This window comes from Schistocerca serialis, chromosome 3, assembly GCF_023864345.2.
Source record: "Schistocerca serialis cubense isolate TAMUIC-IGC-003099 chromosome 3, iqSchSeri2.2, whole genome shotgun sequence".
In the NCBI taxonomy this organism is placed as follows: domain Eukaryota; kingdom Metazoa; phylum Arthropoda; class Insecta; order Orthoptera; family Acrididae; genus Schistocerca; species Schistocerca serialis.
The window spans coordinates 406,144,368-406,168,441 of NC_064640.1; the positions used below are offsets into that span (position 1 = coordinate 406,144,368).

Here is a 24,074-nt window from a genome sequence, read left to right on the forward strand (position 1 = left end):
TCAAGTGAATTTTTATCTGGTTTTTTTGAATAGATAAATTTTTCATATATTTTTGGAGGATTTGGGAATAACAGTATTAAGTCTCACTACAGCAACCTCTCTTCACTAATCACTGTATCAGTTTTGATACTCATTGTTACCTCAGGATTATTTATTGCTAAGCAGTCAAGTGTGTGTTTTCACAACCGTTTACTCTTCAACTGGGCTCATGAACTAATTGCTTGAAATAATTTAAAGAGAATGCATGTAGCACAATTTTAAATGACATTTTATTCATACCTCCAGATTTGAACATATATTTTTGCCCACATATCAAGGGTAAATTGAAGTCACCACCAACTACATTGATGCACCAGAACATTAAGACCACTGAAATACTGTCGATATAAACCCATCCAGGCGATAGCAGTGTCACCTGGCTAGGAATGACTGCCAGTCAGACACATGCATTGTGCATGTAGTATCAGTGAGCTTTCTGTCCATGTTTAGAATGGGGAAGGTGCACGCTCTATCTGAGTTCAACTGAGAGCAGATTGTGTGGCCCAGAGGCGTGGCACAAGCATTTCAGAAACTACATGACTTGTCGAGTGTTTGATGAGTGCTGTGGTGAGTGTCTTCAACATTTGGCGAAACCAAGATGAAACTACATCCAGGCATCATGGGGTTGGTCAGTCACCACTTTACAGATGTTGGACATTGTAGACTGGGCAGACTGGTAAAATAGGACAGGCAGCAAACTGTGGTGGAATTAACATCAGACTTTAATGCTGGGCAGAGTACAGGTGTGTCTCAACACACAGCGCACCAAAAACTCCTAAAGATGGGGCTCGGCAGCAGACGACCCATGCATGTACCAATGTTAACACCACAACGTTGGCAAGTACAACTGAAACGGGCACATGACTATCAGCATTGGACGTTGGTGCAGTGGCAGAGTATTGTATGATCTGTTGAATCCCGCTACCTTCATCATGCCAATGGGAGGGCACAAGTCCATCGTCTTCTTGGAGAACAGCACCTTAACTCCTGTACTGTGGGATGGAGACAAGCTGGCAGTGGTTCCATTATGCTCTGGGGAACATTTGCATGGGGATCCATGGGTCCAGTGGAACTCATGCAAGGCATCATGGTAGCCAAGGAGTATTGTACACTGGTTGCAGACCATGTACACCCCTTCATAACGATCATGTTTCCCGACAGCAGTGGCATTTTTTTTACAAGATAATGTGCCATGCCACAAGGCGAGGAGTGTGATGGAGTGGTTCGAGGAACACAGAGGTGATTTCCAACTGATGTGCTGGCCCCCTCTTGTCAGATCTGAACCTGATCAAAAACATCTGGGATGTGATTGAAAGTGGCCTCAGAGCTCATTGCCCATCCCCCCCAGAATTTACAGGAATGCTGTTAGGTAGGTGCTCATAATGTTCTGGCTGATCAGTGTATAATTGTGTGAGTTGGGTACATGTTTGGATTTTGACTCAAGTTTTCTTTGAACCTTGTACCAACTGTATCATCTGAGTTGGGAGGTCACTAAAAGGGTCCAATTATTATTTTATTCCAGTTGCCAAGAATGTCGTCTGCCCACACTAACTGACTGGAACTATCAACTTCCATTTCACTACAAGATAAACTACTTCTAATAGCAACAAACCTGCCACTGCCGACTGTATATAGTCTATCATTTCTTAACACTGTTAGGTCCTTCCAAAAATTTTGGCTGAACTTATCTATGAGCTTCAGCCATCTTTCAGTGCCTAAAACTATTTGAGCATCAGTGCTTTCTATTAGCATTGGAGCTCTGGTACTTTCCCAACACAGCTACAATAATTTACAGCTGTTATGCAAATGGTTCCTAGAGCTACGTTCTTCCTGTGTTCAATTTGCACCCTTTGAGACTGAAGCCCGTTTTGTGTTTTCCGGAGACCTTCTAACTTAAAAAAAAACTGTCCACTCCATGCCAAACAGCCCATGCTACCCGTGTAGCTGTCTTCTGCATCGTAATGGACTCCTGACCTATTTAGTGAAACCAGAAAACTCACCACCCTATAGCGCAAGTCGAGGAATATGCTGCCTTACATGGTCACAGAACTGTCTGAGCCTCTGATTTAGGCCCTCCACTCAGCTCTGTACCAGAGGCCTGCAATTGGTCATATTGACTGTGCTGCAAATGGAGAGCCCTGCTTTCATGTCACAAGCAAGACTGGAAGCCTTTACCACTCCTGATAGCCGCATGAAACCAGACAGAATCTCTTCTGATCCAAAGCGACACATATCATTGGTACCAACATTAGCCACCACCTGCAGTTGGCTACACCCTATGCTCTTCATGGCATCTGGAAGGACCCATTCCACATCTGAAATGACTCCACCCGGTATGCACACGGAGTGCACATTGGCTTTCTTCCTCTCCTTAGTAGCCATGTTCCTAAGGGTCCTCATAATCTGCCTAATATTGGACCTCCCAACTACCAATAATTCTACACTCTGTGAGTGCCCAGATCTTGCAGGCTGAGAGGTTTCTACTTAAACAGGACAAGGGACTGCAGCTGGCTGAGGGACAATGTCAGCCACAGACAGCACCTGTAACTTGTTTGTCAGACTAACTGGGAAGGCCTTATTTCGACCCCCTGCGAAGTCTCTCGGCACTTGCCGCACCCCAAGGTGACCTCCCAATCAACCACGGATGAGAGGTCAACCTCAATGTGAAGAGTTACTGTGCTGGACACTGGTGCGGACAGATCAGCGGACTTGTAGGTTGCACTGGGCATCTGTTGAATCCTCACAGCTGGTCCACAACAGTGATGCCCGTTCAATGCAGCCTCAGGCTGTGTAACCGAAGCGAGCACAGCCCAGAGCTGAAAGCAAAGTGTCACCAACTCAGCTCGCATTTGCACACTGCAATCACAGTTCCTATCGATACTTAAGACCATGGAAAACTACACTACAAAGACAAACAAACAGTTATCAACATGTGCTATGAAACTCTACCGTAGACACTGACAAAAATGCAAGAACTGTGTTAGTAAGTTACTGTATTTACACGAGCATAAGATGATCTTGAATTTAAGATGACTTCTCTTTTTAAGAGGCTTATTGATAAAGAGTTATTTTTAACATATTCTGACTAATCAAAATTACAGACTTTTATTCACGTAAGGGATGTGTCTAAAAAGTTTACATTACACATATTCTAAATTTATGCCATTTATTGATTTTCTACAGTTTGATAACACAAGGAGAAATAAAGTAAACAAAAAGAAATTGTTACATTATTTTTTACCTTCACTTCCTCTTTTCATTACTTTACTTGTTGTTTGTGTTATCACCAGTATTAATAATAATAATAATAATAATAATAATAATAATAATAATAATAATACATACATACATACGTACATACATACATACGTACGTACATTCAGCATCTGAAAGATTCACATTAAGCAGAAAGGAAGGAGGAAGGGGATTTATTGACATAAAAAACCTACATTATAGACAGGTAGACAATTTAAGAAAATTCTTTATAGAACGAGCAGAAACTAGCAAAATACACAAAGCAATCACTCATATAAATACATCGGCTACACCACTGCAATTTCATAACCACTTCTACAACCCTTTAGATCACATAACATCAACAGATACGAAGAAAGTAAATTGGAAAAAGAAGGCACTACATGGCAAGCACCCGTATCATCTAACACAGCCACACATCGATCAAGACGTATCCAACACATGGCTAAGAAAAGGCAATATGTACAGTGAGACGGAAGGATTCATGATTGCAATACAGGATCAAACAATAAACACCAGATATTACAGCAAGCATATTATTAAAGATCCCAATACCACAACAGATAAATGCACCACAAAATGTACTGGAGAACGATGAATACAAATTATTCTGGAACAGAACCATTATAACAGATAAAACACCACCACATAATAAACCTGACATCATACTCACCAATAAAAAGAAGAAATTAACACAACTAATCGAAATATCCATATCCAATACAACAAATATACAAAAGAAAACAGGAGAAAAAATTGAAAAATACATCCAACTGGGTGAGGAAGTCAAGGACATGTGGCATCAGGATAAAGTTGACATTATACCAATTATACTATCAACTACAGGGGTCATACCACACAATATCCACCAGTACATCAATGCAATACAGCTACATCCAAACGTATATATACAACTACAGAAATCTGTAATTATTGACACTTGTTCAATTACTCGAAAGTTCCTAAATGCAATGTAACATATACCGTACAGTTAAAAGGAAGTCACGCTTGATCAAGGTCCGCGCCACCTTCCATTTTTAACCAGACATAATCATCATCATCATCATCATCATCATCATCATCATCGCTCTAACAGAACAGCTGTGAAATTTATGTCTCCGTTTTCACAAGTATTCAGCTGTTTCTTCCAAGTATGTTGTGATTTCTGAGGTTGCGGATCCGCAACCTCAGAAATCACAACATACTTGGAAGAAACAGCCGAACACTTGTGGAAACGGAGACTGTGGAACCCGAGAACACAGCTTTTGTTTTCCTGAACACACAGCGGATTTCATTTCTATATTGATGTGAGAATGTTAAAATATATGTTCTTCCAAACATATGGTCTGCCTGCTGCTCTTTCATTGGCTATGTAGAACCAGCAGCTGACACATGTCCCCCCCACTGCCCCCCCCTCCCCACCGCCTCCCCCCTCCCCCCCCCCACCCCCCACCCTCCTTTCCCCAGTTGTTCCCATCATACCTCACAGAGACTGTTGACGACATGGCTGCATTGAAACATGTTTAAGTATGCCACAGGACCCCACTTAACTTCTAGCGTTTCCTCCAAAAATGTATGTTATTGTTGAGTGTTTGTTCAATTCTAAAGTCAATTTGATTCTGAGTGTAAATGGCAGGCAAACTGCAGTTTAAATGTCACTGATGCCCATAAACATCCGAAGTCCACAGTATAGATTCCTGTGGTTAATGGTTGGCTGCACAAGAAAATTTCTGTCCGCTCAACACTCCCCTTCACGCACTTATGCACATGGAGTGCACATTGGCTTTCTTCCCCTTCTTAGCAGCCTTGTCCCTACCTGGGTCGCTGTTCCACCTCCAACTTTCCATAGTGCTTTGTTTAGGCAACAGTATAATATGGACCACAATATCTTCTAGGATGCAGGTCACATGTAACAGCAGCAACTAGTATGTGAATAAAAGATCATAGTCACTATTCGGCACAATTCTTAAACTTTAGTTTGTCCTACAATCTAGTGACATCTGTTATTGTCTGCACAGCGGTTCTTTCCACAGTAATTTATTTTCACACCAACAATTACAGTCAGTTTAATATGATTTATTTCGTTTGTTAGACATTTCATTCTGGATTAATTTCTCTTTTCATTTCATGTGGATGTCATCTTGTTCTAAAGCTGATTGAAAGCTTGTAACAATTTTCTCCGGTATTCTAAAATGTGTATAGTGACTGAATTTCTCGTTTGCAACCCACTTGGTAAATCATTAGTTTCTCATAATTAAATAAAATATTGACCAGGGTTCAGAATTAAGTAATGGTTTTTAAATGAAAATATTTCTACCTTTGGATGGTACCTTTACTCAAAAAACAGCACAAGTGCGTGTATATGGTATCCATACATTGATGAAAACTTTTATTGCAAACCTCTTAAAATACAACAGAATTTTGTAAACTGATAGAATATAATGTTATTTCCTCCTTTGTTTCACAAAATCGTCAATTTTTATTTGGAGCATTAGATAGTTGTAATGGCTAGTTCATATTTTCTCGCGTGTCCCTTGCAGTAGTGCTGCATGTCAAATATCGTGTGATTATTCAAACAAACCTGATACTGTATTGAGCACTTTCATGTATTGGGAAATCTTGAGTGTATTCAAACACAATTATTATTTGATATGCCTTATCCTTTGGGATTGTGAAAAATAAATTTGTGCAAAAGCTCAGTAGCCAAAGTTTCATCTGTAAATGTAAGAGAACTCCTGTGCTAATCTATTAAACAGTGTAAGAAATTGACCTTAGCAGTAATCGTTTACTCTGCAAATTTAAGACGACCCTGCATTTTTTGAATGACGAATTTGGAAAAAAAACCTTGTCTTATAATCGGGTAAATATGGTCAATTAACATGCAGAGATTCAAATATTAGACTACCAGAGTACACAGGTGAGACTAAATAACTCTCTCCTGGTTAAGAACTTTTAAAATGTCACAAAATCGATTTACATTCTGTCACAAATGAAAATTTGAGAACTGTATGTAGTAAATATTAAATTAACATGCAGAAATCCAAAAACTAGACTGCCAAATCACCTGGATGAAACAATATAATTCACTTCTATTTAGGAACTCGTAAAATGTCACAAAACTGGTTACTTCCCGGTTGTTGGGAGCTGCTGCAAGCAACAGTACCATTCCATGGAACTTGTGTTGCCCTCTTGGGAAGTTTCCCAAAATCGACAAATGTGATTCTATAGGTAGTACTGCTATACCTACCTCACCCGCTATACTGTCACCAAAGCTGTACCACCTGCTGAAGCTGCAGAAATTAAGTGCACTCTAGAAGACATCATTTTGAAACATGGAGTTACTTGTGTGATGACCTCGGATTGTGGAAAAGTTTTCCAGTCGAGACTGGTATCAGAGGTAATTTCACATTTCGACGTCACCTGCAGGATGACAGCCACCTATCACTCACCCCCCACCCCCCCCCCCCCCCCCCTCAATAGCCCCACAGAATGCTTTAATAAGACACTGGCAGATATGCTCTTGATGTACTTTGATTTCGAAAAGATAGATTGGCAGACAGTACTGCTCATCATGTTCTTTGCATACGACACAGCGAAGTGAGACACTACATACTTCCACCACTCCACTCTTTATGTTCCACTGTTGCAAGTCGGAAATGCTGGTTCTCATACAGGCTCTGAAAGCCCAGGAGAAAGACCGAGGTTGCTATAATGCCAAGTACGGGCCAGTGAAATACGTCCCAGGAGACTCAGTATGGATTTTCATGCATCTGCTGAAAGTGAAAGTGTGCCAGTCAGAAAGTTACTAAAGCACTACTTTAGACTGTACCATATCCTTCATCACTTGCGATACGTCACATATGGAGTTGAGAATTATGACCCTTCATCGAGAAGACAAAAGCAAAGAGATCTCTACTACAGTCCTGAGGCCAAGAATGGCGATGGGGATTTTTCATTTGAGGAAACTGAAGACAAGGTTTACAATTGTGAAGTTTCGACAGGAAGGGCTGCTGCAAATGCTCGTCATTGGGAAGAGGATGTGACGACATGAACAGAATTTGCCTCCACTGCCGTAGGGAGGATCATTGAGAAGTTCTAGATCCAGGGTGCTGTAGTTGTCTCCACTGAGAACTTCTGGAACAGTGGGTCACTGTTTCACCTCAAGAGGAAGCAGTGTCACAAAGTGTAATGGATGCAGTGTGGTATAGCAGTGTGTGTCACAGGCTAGTGTTCTGCAGGTTGCCAGTTCAAACATGACTACCCACAATTATTTGTCATTTATATTTATCATGTCTGGAAGGTTCTTGAAATTTCTTACATTTATAGTGATTGCATCTTCTGTAATATTCAGTGTTTGTACAAATAAGCAGCATTCTCCATGCAGGAGTTAAGTTTTGTTCTGGATGTACATTGGTATGCGCAGTAATTGTGCTTTCAATGCTAAGTATTATATTTTATTGACAACCTTGTTTTCGAATTTGGACTGGATTCTGGGTAAAACATTATTTTGGACATGTCAGGGCACTAAATTGTCAGACAGTTTAATATATTTACATTCCTTGAACCGCTTCAGGTAATCCACAGTTACAATTTCCAGATAATTTCATTCGTGAAAATGTTTGTAGAGCAGTGCATACCACCATTCCATTCGCAGCCACATATCTGCCACAAGCATTCTTCTCAGATGTGGTCAGTATCTGCATTTTTACCTGATTTGGTCCTGTTTTGAAAGAATGTAGCAAGTGGAGTAATAAGCTTTCATTGCATCCCTTTTAATGTAAAAAAAAAAATTCAGAGAACTCACACTTTTTGTCTTCAATAACAATTAAAAATATTGTAACAAAATTCTGAATTTTTCCATTAACCAGGGAAAGTATAAAAATAAAACTGATTCTTGTTAAGTTTAGATAATTTTATTTAAAGCAGAATGCAGTATGAGAACTACAACATAACTGGAATCCTTAAATCACCTACAGTCATTGTTTATGATCAAAATGACATTATATGTGACAAAGCGAAAAAATTAGGTTGTAATCTAGAAACAAAATTTGACCAGTTTTACTTCAAGTCAGTTGGTTTCTTTGCTTTGTATGTATTTGTTCTACTTTCAAAATCATACTCTCCCAGAGCACTGACATTGCTAAGGTGCATACTCTTTGCAGAACCATTTGGTAGAGCATTGGATAGCATAGTTTTCTAGTTTCCCACCAACTTAACGAATCACTGCTTTTGGGAAAATATGCGTCATATAAATATTTGCCTTGTACAGCAATCGCCACAGACCTTGGGTAGTGACTTGCTAGGTGCTGACTGATGCTTTCATTGAACTCCTCCCAAATTTAAGAATTTCTAACCATTATGGTTGTTACTGTTTGGACAGTAATGTATGTATGTATGTTTGTTCTTGTTGAACAACCAGCTCTCTTTTGTGTTCTATAATTTTGGTGTAGTAGTTCTGGAATGTGATTTTGTCTGCAAACGATTGCATTTTGAATAGAGGATCCTGTACAATTGCCTGAAAATCAATTCGTTGTAAATAACCTCAGACCACTGACAATACTTGAAGCAAACTCCACTGCCTTCTCTCCTTTTTTTAAAAAAAAAAATGCAGAAGTTGCTTAACCCTTTCGCAGGCCGTGGGGGATATACTTCCCACTAAACATATTTCTTTACAGCATTTAAGCGGATGTGTGTTACCACTTCTGTACACTCTTGGCATCTAGTGGCAGCTGCGCCAGCTGTAGTTTCTGTTTGTTGCAAAATATGGCCTTCAGGACTGTTGGAAGTACACTATATATCCCACCAAACAACCGTGTTTCAATAGTTGTTGGGAAGTATGTTTACCACCAACATAGTTTCTGGAAGGGGCATGGGAAGTATACTTCCCACGAATTATTCTGTCATATGTGTCCTTGGGAAGCATACTTACCACCAACTTAGGGCTATTCCAAAGCTTTTGGGAATATGTTTTATCACCTCTGACAATGCCTGACATCTTTTGGTAGAACACTGCATCAGGTGTATGAAAACTGCTATAACAATCAGTTCCTGTTTATCGTGGGATCACTACTGTTGTTGGAACACGTTGCTTTGCTTTTGCAATATACATTATTGCGACCAGTATCGGCTCATACCTTTATTGTGTGATAAAGTTTCAAGGATAGTTCTACATTGTGGTGAGTAAACTTTAATATTGGTGACAAATATATTTTTTTTAAATAAAGTAAAAGAAAACATAAAATAAAAATAGAAAACACTGTTCATTACTTTTTTTATGTGTAATGGCAATAAATAACAGCACACAAAAGGGAAGTGGGAAATCCATTTACCACTTGTTCTAATACCTCACAAAGGTGCCATGATGATATATGTACCACGATAGTCTTTGGTCCTAAATCACAAAAATAAAATTATCAAAAAATAAATATAGGCAGTTGATATCATTTCTAATAGGATAGGGGGGGAAAAAAAAAATATCTTCACTGAATTGCTACAAAAAATGTGCCCAGAAAAGGGTTAAGTCAAGTGGACTTCGTGAGAGGTGTCTGTGGTGTCTAGTGTGTTGTATAACGAGATGTAAAGAATGTATAAAGCATGAGATCTATGGAAGATTGAAAAGTGTGGCAACTGATTTTGTATTTGAAACATTGTCCATTATTATGGCAGTGATTTTAAAATTGATATTATGTTTTGTGATGCAACCCTTATCTGATTTAAAATTCTTTGTGCAGTGTGTCTTTCTTTGAAGTGGAAGCTCTTTAAAAGGTATTACTTTGAGTCTTCTTGTCTATAAAATGTGCTATGAGTACAGTGAAAATAATATTTATGTTTGTCACCCCATCAAAGGTGTGCCAAACTGCCCCTATCCAGCGGTATAATTTTTAACTCTATCAGATAGCTCCTGATACAGGCTGTGCATTAGAGAGTTTAATAACATTTGATAAACTTGGTAAATTATATGGGTTTGGACAAAATATGGGAACACAGTGAGAAATGCATGCTCGGACATAAATGAAGAGTGAAGTGTGTTCATAAGGAAAGTGAAAAACCATCATCTGCTAAATCACAATGCAGATGAAAGTGTGTGTTGAGTGCTGATAACTGATGCTCATTTAACAGGGTTGTGATGAAAAATAAGAGGATGATAGCTGCAAAAGTCACTGCAGAACACAACTGGATGTTGCACTTGTGAATTCTGTCTGCACCAAAACAACACAAATGGACTTCCATAAGCAGCAAGCTGGAATTTCAAAACTGCTCATCAGTGAGTGCAAATGCCTGTAACAGGAAAACGTGGTGCAGAAACCATAAAATCTGCACTGTGGAACAATGGATGAAAGTCATTTGATTAGCTGAGCCTTGTTTAATACTGTTTTTAACTTTAGGCTGACTTTACGTCCCAAGAGTGGAACATGGTGGGAGTTCAGTGATGATTTGAACAGCCATATTGTGGTATTCCATGGACCCCACAGTTACTCTGCAAGGTTGGATTACTGCCAAGGATTATGTGACCATCTTGCATGATCAGGTCCAGACCATTGTATAATGTTTGTTCCCCAGTGATGATGCTGTGTCCCAAGATAATAGGACCACTTTTCACACAACCCGCGTCATCCAGGACTGGTTTTGTGAGTGAGGGGGTGAAGTGTCACACCTTCCATGGCACCACGATCACCATATCTCAGTATTGTTGAGCCTTTGTGGTCTACTTTTGAGAGAAGTGTGCATGATCGGTATGCACCTCCGTCATCATTACCTGAACTTGTCACTATTTTGCAGGAAGAATAATATAAAATTCCAGCAAAAACCATACAGGACTTGTATTTCTCCATTCCAAGATGACTGGAAGCTGTTTTGAATGCTAGTGTGATACCTACACTGAATTGGGCATGGCAATGTGTTGTTTTCGGTTCTTACATATTTCTTTCATATGTACAGGGTGTATCATAATAAATAACATAAACATTTACAGGTGAAATTACATGGCATTAGAAGCAAAAATGTTTTGTAAACATGGGCTCTAAAATGTGTACTTGAAGTTCTATGAGCACTTCTTTCGGTAGAAGAGCTGTATTTCACCGTAGGGGAGATGAACAAGTGCTCATAGCTCTTAAGGTGTGCACTTTAGAGCCCATGTTTACTGGTCATTTTTTTTTCTTTTTTTGGTCCTACTACCACCTCTCAAAATGTGGAAACCAAAAACAGCTTGCAGTAGAACAGATTTGTTTCACAGTATCGAAAATGAAGTAGTGCTTATAGCTCTTATACACTTTTTTGCTCCTTATGTCATTAATTACGATACACCCTCTGGCTGTGATTTTTTTCTTTGGGGGGGGGGGGGGGGGGGAGGGGGGGGATATATGCCATTGCATGTGCCTTCAGCTATATAGAAAGGGCAGTGTTCTCTGCAAATGATTTGTTAGAGTTTTATGTTTAATGTCATACTTTATTTAATGTAATCAGATTTATAACATTAAAATGTTAATTAATGGGTTGCTGTTAATGGTAACAAAAAGCAACTGAGGATGAGGACATAGCAGAAGGGAATAAATCAGGACTTTGTCCTTAATCAGATGACTGTAACAGGCTGGATGGAGATTAAGACTCACTTCGACTTCCTCCAAGGAGAACTACATCTGAGTGGTGGAAACCAACAACAGTGAGGATGATTAATGAGAAATCAAGTTTCTGCAGAAAAATCGTCATTTGATGGCAGTCTTGGGGAGGTTCTTGCCATCCATTGCTCCAGAGATAAAGTTGAATGCTTCAACTTAAAAGGTCTCATCAAGTCTGATGAGGAGCCATAAAAAAAAGGAAATTATTTGCTGCCAGTAACAGCATTTTGGTTTCATATCAAGTTTGGTAAAATGATACTATGCATTGCTTGAAGTTCTTGTAGGTGAAGGTGATGTGGTTGACATATTACCATGCAGCATTGAAAAGTGCATGAGATGGAAAAATAAAATATTTACTATTAAGATACCTTTTTAAATAGTAAGAACTTTAAATAGTAAGAACTTAAAATGAGAAATACATACATTGTATTCTGTAATCAGAAATCATAGAATTGTGTGTAGGACTCCAGGAACTACACAATATTGATTTATAATTGTGATTTTTGTATCATATAGGAAAAGATATGAAATCTTCAAAGCCAAGAAGAAACTCATGATGTCAGGTCTGACAGTACCCAAGGACATCACTTCCGAATGATAAAATATTTTTAACAGTGGCATCTCCAGATTTGGGCTACAAATTTGTTGACAAGTAATGGCAGGATAATGGCGAGGATAGATGCTGAAAAATATCCATTAGTGAAACAAATGAACTTGATAACTAAGAACTTGTCAACTTGTACAGCTACTAACTCATTCTTTGTGTCTATATTGTTACTCTAGAGCATAGTTTGCTATAATTTACTAACTTACTCACTGGTTAACTACCTGCCCAGAGATTACCACGTGTGAGGGCAATGCTTCTGTGAGTCAGGCAGTTGCGCCAACCCTGGATCAAATCTGCCCGATGGATTAACGATGAAAGCTTGTGTGCTGTCCATTGTGGATGTAGTTTTTAGACAGTTTCCCACACCTGACCAGGTGAATACAGGGCTAGTACCCAAATCACACCTCAGCTACACAATTCACAAACATTTAGAAAGCTTTTGCACCCTTTCAAAGCACAAGAAAAAGAAGAAGATATTTATTGGTTTAAATTACAATATTGATTACTATGCTAATTTAAATTAACTTCCATTTATTGCTTAGGAACTTATTATATTTTCGCTTGTGTTACTTTCATTATTGTTACTAACATTAATGGTACCCTCTGTTACCATTTATTTTATCCAGCTTATACTGCTGTTGTGTGCAGATTAAATTTGTTCTTTTTAGCAAGATTAGTTTTCATACTGCCGCTTTCCTCCCCTTTCCTTCACAACTGCTGCAGAACCAGATGACTGTAGTCACAACATCTCTCTTCTTACCTGCCCTGGTTTCAGCTATAACCCCCCGCCCCCCCTCCCCCGCCCCTTCTCGCCCCTCCCACAATTAGAAGATAATATCAGCATATAGAACCAAAAGTCTAAAACTATTCCAGGTCACTGCACTAGTTATTAGCATAGAAAAAAAAACCTTATATCCCATTGTGTTAGAAAATCTTGCACACCTTGCTGGATTGAGGTGCTGTATGGTCAGTATGAAAGAACAACTCTTGGAGATACTAAGCATCAACAGACAATCCAGATGGACGAAAGCACTTGAGAATTTGAATTTCATGCACAGTGGCTGAATAGCTTGGAGCTTACTGATAAAATTAGATTCAGGATGTACACCTGGGACAGAGCAGGGCTACACTCCCAAGTCTGAAGCTTTAGGCAATGAATAAAACAGCTCTCAAAGCTGATGATTAATAAGAAGCACAAAAGGCATGTCACCTTCTAACTCAATGAAATACAATGAAGTCACTGACAGGCACAACCAGTTACAAGCTGTATCCAAGCCAAAGAACTGGATAATGTTCTGAAACAGATGAAATGTCGGAAAGCAACTGGTACAGAAAGCAAACTCGCCAGTGGCTTGTTAATTTCTACAGTGACATAACAGTAACACAAAAACTTCCATCCCTTTTTAAAAAATAGTGAAGTTATATCTATTTTCAAACTAGGAAAGGGTCCTGCACTCCCTGAAAGCTACAGATCAGTTGCTCTCCTGAGCATATGCTACAAGGTATTGGAAGGAATAATGTACACGAGATTCCTCCCTATCATTGAAAAGTGTGTAACCATCAAACAGGCTGACTATATGCTAAGGAGAAATTGCTGTGATCAAGTGCTGTCCTCACCTGTGCCTACAACACAGTGTGGAAGGAGGGCTTATTGGTAAAACTCTACAACATAGTCCCTGCAAAGCTTTTCTCCTGCTTACAGAAAATCCTAATGGCAGATCCTTTCAGGTAATGTTAAACAGAAGGAAAAGCAAATTCCGAAGCCTGCAGAATGGCCTATGTTAGGGCTCCATTCTGGCCCCACTTTTGTCCAACATCTACATGTTGGCTGTACCATCCACTATCACAGATGATATTGCAGTAGCCATACAATGCACAACATGGGTCCGAACAGAGGACACACTCACTCAAAACCTCCAAATAATAAATGATTTTTTTTTAGATAGTGGGGACTTAAGCCAAATCCAAATAAAACAGGGGTTTCAGTCTTCCATCTAAATAACAGATAAGCCCAATTTCAACTGAGAATATACTCTGAAGGAACCATCTTAAGACAGAAGTTGTTCCCTAAATATCTAGGAGTAATGCTTGATCAAACTTTGTCCTACAAACAACTTCTGGAAAATTTCTCAGCTAAAGTTAAAAACAGAACAACCATAACCTATAAATTAGCGAATACGTCTTGGAGACCTGATGCCAACACTTCAGAACCAGCATCATCTCTTTGGTTTACTCTGCTGCTGAGTATTGTGCCCATTTCAGAACTTTACTATAAACTGGCACTTGCAATCACTTTGCAGTAAGGTGGATGTAGAGTAATTAGAGGCAAAGTTTAAGCACATAGTAAATTACGGTCTGAAGAGTTATGTGCCTAGTAAGTGGATAAAGGATGGAAAAGACCCATCATGGTTTAATAACGAAATTCAGAGGATGGTGAGGAAGCAGAGTCTGTTGCACTCACGATTCAAAAGGAACACACAAAGAACAACAAGTGAAGGTTAGTAGAGATTTAGGCATCTGTGAAAAAGATCTACACTTGAAGCATAAAACTACTACCACAGTCACACCTTAGCAAAAGATCTAGCAGAGAACCTGGGGAAGTTCTGGTCTTACGTAAAATCACTAAGCGGGCCTAAGGTTTCCTTTCAGCCTTTCAGTCCCATGTTGCCCAGTCTGGTGTGACAGTTGCAGATAGCAAAATCAAAGCCATAGTTTTAAATTTCACGTTCAAGGAATCATTCACACAGGGGAATTGTACAAACATACCGTCATTTTACCATTGAAAAGACTTCTGTATGGATGACATAGTAATGAGCATCCATGGTGTAGAGGAACAATTGAAAGATTTGAAACTAAATAAATCACCAGGTCCGGGTGGAATCCTAGTTCAATTTTACATAGAGTACCTTATGGCATTGACCACGTACCTAGCTTTCATTTATCGTGAATTTCTCACCCAGCACAAAGTCCCAAACGACTGTTAAAAGGCATAGATGACTCCAGTATATAAGAAGTGTAAAAGAACAAACCTGCAAAATTCCAGACAAATATCCCTAACTTCTGTTTGCTGCAGAATCTTTGGACGTATTCTCAGTTTGAATATAATAAATTACCTCGAGACTGAGAAACTTATGTCTGTGAATCAGCATTGATTTAGAAAGCATTGTTCATGCAAAACTAGGCTTGCCCTTTTCTCACATGATATACTGAGAACTATGGATAAAGGGCAAGAGGCGTATTCCATGTTTTTAGATTCCTGGAAAGCATTTGACATAGTCCCCCGTTGCAGGTTGTTAATGAAGGAACATGCATGTGGAATAAGTTCACAGATATGTGAGTGGCTGAAAGACTTCTTAAATAATAGAACCCAGTATGTTGTCTTCAATGGCAAGTGTTCATCAGACGCAAGGGTATTGTCAGGAGTGCTCCAGAGAAGTGTGATAGGACCACTGTTGTTCTCTATATGCATAAATAATTTGGCAGACAGGGTGAGCAGCAGTCTGTGGTTGTTTGCTGATTATGTCATGGTGTATGGTAAGATGTCGAAGTTGAGTGGCGGGAGGTAGATACAAGACGGCATAGAGAAAATTTCTAGTTGTGTGATGAATGGCGGTTATTCCTAAATGTGGAAAAACGTAAGTTAATGTAGATCAGTAGGAAGATCAAACTTGTAATGTTCAGATATAGTATTACTAGTGTCCTGCTTGATGTCAAGTCATTTAAATATCTGGGCGTAACATTGCAAAGCGATATGAGGTGGAAAGAGCATTTTGGCACTGTGGTCGGGAAGCTGAATGGTCGACTTCGGTTTATTGGGAGAATTTTGGGAAAGAGTGGTTCACCTGTAAAGGAGACCACATATAGGATGCTGGTGCGACCTATTCTTGAGTACTGCTTGAGTGTTTGGGATCTGTAGCAGGTCAGATTGAAGAAAGATACCGAAGCAATGCAGAGGTGGGCTGCTAGATTTGTTATCAATAGGTTCGAACAACACGGACATGCTTCAGGAACTCAAATGGGAATCCCTGAAGAGAAGGTGATGTTCTTTTCGAGAAACCCTATTGAGAAAATTTAGATAACTGGCATTTGAAGCAGACTGCTGAACGATTCTACTGCTGTCGACATACACTGTGTTTAAGGAGCACGAAGATAAGACACAAAAATGAGGGCACATACGGAGGCATGTAGACAGTCATTTTTCCCTTGCTCTGTTTGCGAGTGGAACATGAAAGGAAATGACTAGTAGAGTTACAGCGAACCCTCTGATGTATGGTGGCATGTGGAGTATCTGTGTAGATGTAGACATAGATGTAGGTCTTCATGAGTTCTACCATATATTTTAAGATATATACCTTCATGTAGTAATTCTGTTAGAGACTTGATTCAATGCAGTCGTGCACTCCCGCTCTGTAAATGTAGACTTCATTGTCTTAGGAAGACATGACAATTGTAACGGAGAGGGGATGGAGAAGACACATACTTATTACCTATCATATGACACACATCTACCAGTCAAAAATGTGTTAATGGAGATCAAATTCCTTAACAAAAAGGCACAATGAGTAAAAAATTAACAATAAATATAAACTAAGTTAAATGATATTTCATACTTATTACCTGTCATTACAGTATACAAATTTAATTGAATTTATGAAAATGAGATTTATAATAATAATTGTTTTGTTTTGTTTTAGCACACTGATTCAAAACCAAATCACAAAGGGGAGGACGAAAATGGCAGAAATGAAAGACATCCAGATGAGGATTTCTCTGATGATGACCAAATGGTAAAATTTCTAATACTAGTATAAAGATACTATTTATTGTTGTGTTTAGTCAGACTGGAAAAACAAGTGAGAATTTCTAAAAAGGGGCAAATTTTGCGACTGTATATTCACATTTTAGTAGTAGACATTGTGCAACATTTGTATTGGTATTGATAGTGAGTAACACTATTCCAAACAACATTGCTGACTGTTTTGGTTCCATTTAGTTTTATGATTTCCAGTCTATAACAACATCTGTATGTTAGAAACTTGTTTGTTTGTTGACCTCTGACCCCATCTAAACACATCAAGTAGCACTTTATGCATATTAACAAATATTTGTTGTTTTTCATTAATGAAAAAGTTCCAGATTTTATGCAAATCAGTGCACATTACAGCCAGAGATTAGTGGGTATTGTTAAAGGCTGAGGCAGTAAAATATTACTCTCCCCCTCCCCCTCTCCCTTTCCCCCTTCTCCCTCACTCACTCACCCTCCCTCTCCCCTTCTCCCTCTCCACCCCCTCTCCCTCTCTACCCCCTCTCCCTCTCCACCCCCCCTCTCTCTCTCTCTCTCTCTCTCTCTACCCCCTCTCCCTCTATACCCCCTCTCCACCCCCTCTCCCACTCCACCCCCTCTCCCACTCCACCCCCTCTCCCACTCCACCCCCTCTCCCACTCCACCCCCTCTCCCTCTCCACCCCCTCTCCCACTCCACCCCCTCTCCCTCTCCACCCCCTCTCCATCACCCCCTCTCCATCACCCCCTCTCCATCACCCCCTCTCCATCTCTCCCCCCTCTCCCTCTCCATCTCTCCCCCCTCTCCGTGTCTCCCCCCTCTCCGTGTCTCCCCCCTCTCCGTGTCTCCCCCCTCTCCGTGTCTCCCCCCTCTCCGTGTCACCCCCCTCTCCGTGTCACCCCCCCTCTCCGTGTCACCCCCCCTCTCCGTGTCACCCCCCTCTCCGTGTCACCCCCCCTCTCCGTGTCACCCCCCTCTCCGTGTCACCCCCCCTCTCCGTGTCTCCCCCCCCTCTCCGTGTCTCCCCCCCTCTCTCCTTGCCTCGCCCCCCTCTCTCCATGCCTCGCCCCCCTCTCTCCATGCCTCGCCCCCCTCTCCATGTCCATCTCTCTCACCCTCACACCCCCATCCCCTGCATCCCCTCTATATCTACAGAGCACAGAAAAAACTGAGGGTAACGGCAGATCAGTGTAGGGGGCACCAGATCTAACAAAATGTGTCAAATAACCATAGAATGGAGAACTGCACTGTTGTTGAACTATGACCGTAAATGGCAGTCATTAGTGAGTGCTTGGAAATTTATGCCTGTGAAGAGCTGGCCTGGGATCAATAATGTTTGAGGCTGCAACGTCCATCTCCAGCATTCATTTTGCAGAGGTTGTTTCAATCTCTCTCTCTCTCTCTCTCTCTCTCTCTCTCTCTCTCTCTCGTATCTAAGTTATAACAGTAATAAAAGTATACATTGAGGAAAGACGACTTTTGTCTGTGTTTTCATTCAATTTCTGATCTGTTTGATGGGAAAAAAGTTCATTGATCCTCTATGTACATTAGCAGAAAAGGAAGTTGACTAACTTACTGCAGTGCTGTTCTTCTAGTGTGATATATTATCTAATAAATTAATGACATTGCAGTCACGTATCTCTTGCCACTTCATACACCTTTGGCAGTGTTCACTAATGTTAGAATTGCTGAGTTGCAATGTGAGAAATGCTGAGTTGCACCTTGGTTTGAAGCTCATGTTAGCTTTAGGTACCACTATAATTGTTCAGGTAAGTCTGTTCAGAGGTCAGAGGAGGCAACACCGTTCTACCGCCAAGAGGACTATGTCTAGGAAAGCGCTGTGGTGTACAAACCAATGTTCAGGTTGATGATGTCTTTACCTTACACTACTACTTGTGAAATTAATTTAACAACCAAGCTTTAATCAGTAAACGTCACAGAAAAAATTATATCTAATGTAACCAGTCATGGATAGGTATTTAACATTTGTCTAACTTAGAATGTGCATTTAAATTAGTTCAAATAATTTTCTTATATCAGTTACTGCTCTTTATAATATGACAGGAACTAATTCGAGCAAGTTAGTTTAACTGTAAAGCTTCACATACTTGTTACTGATTAGCTGATGTTTCATGGCCATGTCTCCAGAATGGTACGAAGTTAGCATTCCAAAACATCCCAAAGGTGTTCTATAGGATTCAGGACAGGACTCTGTGCAGGCCAGTCCATTACAGGGATGTTATTGTCATGTAACCACTCTGCCACAGGCCGTGTATTATGAACAGGCGCGTGATCGTGTTGAAAGATGCAGTTGCCATCCCCGAATTGCTCTTCAACAGTTGGAAGCAAGAAGGTGCTTAAAAAATCAATGTAGGCCAGTGCTCTGATAGAGCCACGCAAAACAACGAGGGGTGCAAGCCCCTGACATGAAAAACACAACCATACCATAACCCCACCCCCTCCGAATTTTACTGTTGGCACTACACATGTTGGCAGATGACATTCGCCGGGCATTCACCGTACCCATACCCTGCCATCAGATCGCCACAATGTGTACTGTGATTTGTCACTCCACACAACATTTTCCCACTGTTCAATCGTCCAGTGTTTATGCTCATTGCACAAAGCGAGACGTCATTTGGCATTTACCGGCGTGATGTGTGGCTTATGAGCAGCCGTTCAAAGTTTTCTCACCTCCCACCTAACTGTCATAGTATACTTTCAGTGGATCCTGATGCAGTTTGGAATTCCTCTATGATGGTCTGGATAGATGTGTGCCTGTTACACGTTACGACTCTCTTCAACCGTCAGCGGTCTCTGCCAATCAACAGACCTGATTGGCCTGTATACTTTTGTGCTATACGTGTCCCTTTACATTTCCACTTCACTATCACATCGGAAACAGTGGACCTAGGGATGTTTAGGAGTGTGGAAATCTCGCATACAGATGTATGACACAAGTGACACCCAATCACCTGCCCACATTCGAAGTCCATGAGTTCCATGGAGCACCCCATTCTGCTCTCACACGATGTCTAATGACTACTGAGGTCACTGATATGGAGTACCTGGCAGTAGGTGGCAGCATAATGCACTTAATGTGAAAAACACATGTTTTTGGTGGTGTCCGTATACTTTTGATCACATAGTGTATACTTCCCTTGCGTCATGTGCCTACAACACCACCACGTGGCAGTCAGTCTCGCAGTGATCAGTTGTTTGGGTCATAAGTGTAGTTCAGGATGTCATATGGCTAACATGTCAACAGCTGTTATTATCCATTGGTGTGACATTCGAGTGCAGAATGGAAAATACATGTGATATCAGCATTTATGGTTACAGCTAGATCATAGCTGTATCAATTGGGCACTTCAACTCAGAGGTTGTGCGCTGTTCACCACACGTCTCAGGACACTGGCAGCAACATGGATGAAGAATATTGCTGTTGGGCATTGAAAGCATGGAGAAAAGTTGCCTGCACTGTTGAATCATGACTGAACTCTATTAATCACAAAAAGCTTTGAACAGCCTTTGTCAGTTACTTTATGTTTAAATCCTTTATGTTCATTTCCTGTAGCTCACGATCCATCTGGGGACATTGCAATCTGTTGTTGTCCACAGTAGAACATGTAGTTGCTGGTCAACGTATTTTCTTCTTCTTTCATTACAAGTTGGGACCACATTTAAGTCACAAAGTTAGTGTTATACTTTGTCCAATAATCCATCAAATGTTCATGTTTTTCTTCCTTCTCCTCTTCTATCAATTTTCTTCCCAGTCTTTTTTAGACTGTTTTTTTCATTGAATGTTGCACACCTCTTGATTTGGTTTGATTTATGCAGGGAGATAAAAACAACATTAGTCTTAGCCCAATGTTGCCTGCACCAAAACAGAGTTTTGTGTGGTTTCACTCCCTGTGATTCTAGTAAAGCCAACTGGTACCCTTAATTAGTAGTAGGAGACCTTTTACTAGTTCCTTATTAGACATGATTTCTTCAGGCTTGACTGACCCAAATATTCTGCATGGTTTGCCCTTCAGAGTTTAGAATTGGGAGATTAGATGTGTAATAATTTCATCCTCCTCACCACATAGTCTACACTTAATGGCTTATTGCTTTATACTTATCTGTATGTGCATCTTAAAGTTCCTATGGCCACTGATGAGTCTTACCATGATTTTGCTCTGTTTCCTATTAAAGTTGAGGATTACAGAACTTCTCTTGAAACATAGCTTTGGCATCATTTGCTTGCCATGTTTTTGTTTTGTACCATAGTCCAATATTCTAGATGATTCCTCCTGATCCAGTTTCGTAGTTTTGGTCTTACCTTCTCCTTAGTGACTGTTAGGCCGGGTTCCGGTTGAGTAAATGGAGTCATCAAGCCTGTCCTGGCCAGTCTGTCAGCAGGGACTCACAGCAGGTTTACCCTGTTGCTTTCCCCTAGTCTTCCAAGTGCTTCATGGCATTCTGCAATGACCTTTGGCCCTGTTGCAGGGACTGATAGAGATTTCATAACTACTTAGCTCACTGAATGAATGTAGATGCTACTTCTTAATTTTGTTTCAATATTTTTGTTTGTCTTTAATTTTTTGCTTGTTTATGTCTGTCTGTTCAAGGTTTAGATTCACTTTCCTAAGCCAGTTGTGTTTGCCTGTTAGTTTTTCAAAATACTGTATAAGTTTTATTGTGACTCTCACAGGCCTTATTCTTTGGTTGCACTCAAATTGGACTTGGAACCAACAGCTGGATGAATCCCAAAGTAGGAAGCTCTGACAAATTAAATGAGGCATGGAATATATGTTGATAAGACAGTTTAGACACCATAGGAGGAAGAGTGTTCATTGCTATCGACAAAAGTAATATGTCCTTGAAGGTTGGAATTGAGTCTGACTGAATTTGTCCGGAGACCAGTAACCATCCTAAGTGAACTCAAGTCAGTAATCGGAGGTTTTTACTGGCCGTAAAAATAGTAGAATCATCCAAATAAAATCTAATATCAGTAGTGTGGAAATACCAATCGTGCAATATTAGTCGGAGGAGAATTTAACCTACTTAGTATACATTGGAACATCTATGGGTACACTACAGGTGGTATGGACAGACAATCAGGCAAAGTAGTTCTGGAGGCACTTTTCAAGAACTGTCTTGAGCAGCTAGTTCAACAACCTAAATGCAATGGGAAATTTAGATCTTATAGCTACAAACAGGCTTGACCTTATTAATAGGGTCACTACAGAAACAGGCATTAGTGAATTTAATGTCATTGTAGTGACAATGGTTTGTACTGGAAAGAGCAGATAAGTAGTTTTTGGCATCCTACTTACAAGGGGACCACACGACAGTCTGATTTTTTTTTTTGTATGATAGGTGAAGTTCAGAACTCAGATATTAGTCTCCATAGTCTCCAAAAATAGTTTGATGCAACTTTCAAAAATTCTCGAGAAAATTGTCTTCAGAGCTTTCTGACCATCATAAGTATGCTAAAAAGCGAGGTTGATTTTTCTCAACAGGCCATGGTGCATTTTGGTAGAATGCTTTCCTGCCAAGTGGAGGTTCTACATTTGATTTCTGTCTGATGGAAATTTTTAAAACAGATATCTAATTGCTATTTTTTATGAGAAATGCACATCATCTTATTTCTGATTACGTATTTTCATTGCAAATATAAATTCTTAATTAATGATGATGTTTTATAAAAGGTTGTTTAAATTTTAAAAAAAATTACAAATTAAATTCTTTTTCATCCTTATTTATTTTATACTTAAGGGAAATGTTCATGAAACATACACCTCTGTTTAAAATTTTGCCAGTGTTGGGAACTGAACCCATGCCACACCCATGTTAGGTGAGCATTCTACCACACAGCCCGTCAAGAAAAATCGTCCTTGCTTTAGCATATTGATGATGGTCAGAAACTTCAAAGTCAATTTTCTAAAGGAATTTTGAGAGTTGCATTGAACTGCTTGTGATGGTTGATGTTTGTCCTGAACTTCATGTACCAGAAATATTAAAAAAAAAAAAAAAAAAATCCTGTTGCCACATGGTCTCCTTGTTATACTGTGAATGGACATCATTTAGTTCCAATATGGTAGACATGGAGGAATTATGCACAAAGTTTGAACTGATTGTATACATGATGGAGAAGTATGTGCTAAGTAAATCAGTTAAGGATGGAAAATACCCAGTGTGGTTTAATACTGAGGAAGCATATTAGTAGAGATTTGTGCATCTATACAAAGATCAATGTGCAAAGCATATGACAACTGTGGCCATCATTGTTAGCGAAAGAGGTTGCCATGGCATTAGTCTTGTTTTCGTGATTTTGTCAGTAATTTTTTCTACGTGATTGTATATTTTTGTTTTCTGCTTAATTTAAACATTTCTAATGTTGTTTTAATTCCCAATATATTTCTCACATTTCTTTCCTTTCTGCTGAGTTCTTCATTTTCTTTTATTTGTTGTAAAATTAATGTTTTTTCCCTCTCAGTTACACTGGATTATTTCTCCTAGATACTTATGTTTATCTCTGCTTCTGATATTTTCATACATTGTCCCTAATTTAATTTTGATTTTTGGTGTGGTGGAAGGGGTTTTCGCCTTACATTATCAGCTTGCTGTTGAGTTCAGTTATTGTCTTCTATCATTTCGTTGCTTTAATTTGCTTAATTCTGCATTATTGATGTGTGTTTGGCAAATGTAAGTCAAAGTTAATTTAGCAGGAACACAGGTATTTAGGTACTCTAAAAAGTATTTTAAGTCTGAGAAATTTTTACATCAG

At 39.7% G+C, this 24,074-nt stretch overlaps 1 protein-coding gene across 1 annotated transcript in view; it reads left to right on the plus strand.

The window, feature by feature from the left end:
• LOC126470265 (putative transcription factor capicua) overlaps window positions 1-24,074 on the plus strand; it is a 336,823-nt gene that overhangs the window by 156,364 nt on the left and 156,385 nt on the right. The window contains 1 exon segment of the mRNA XM_050098002.1: window positions 17,211-17,303. Within this exon segment, the coding sequence (XP_049953959.1) occupies window positions 17,211-17,303 (93 nt within the window).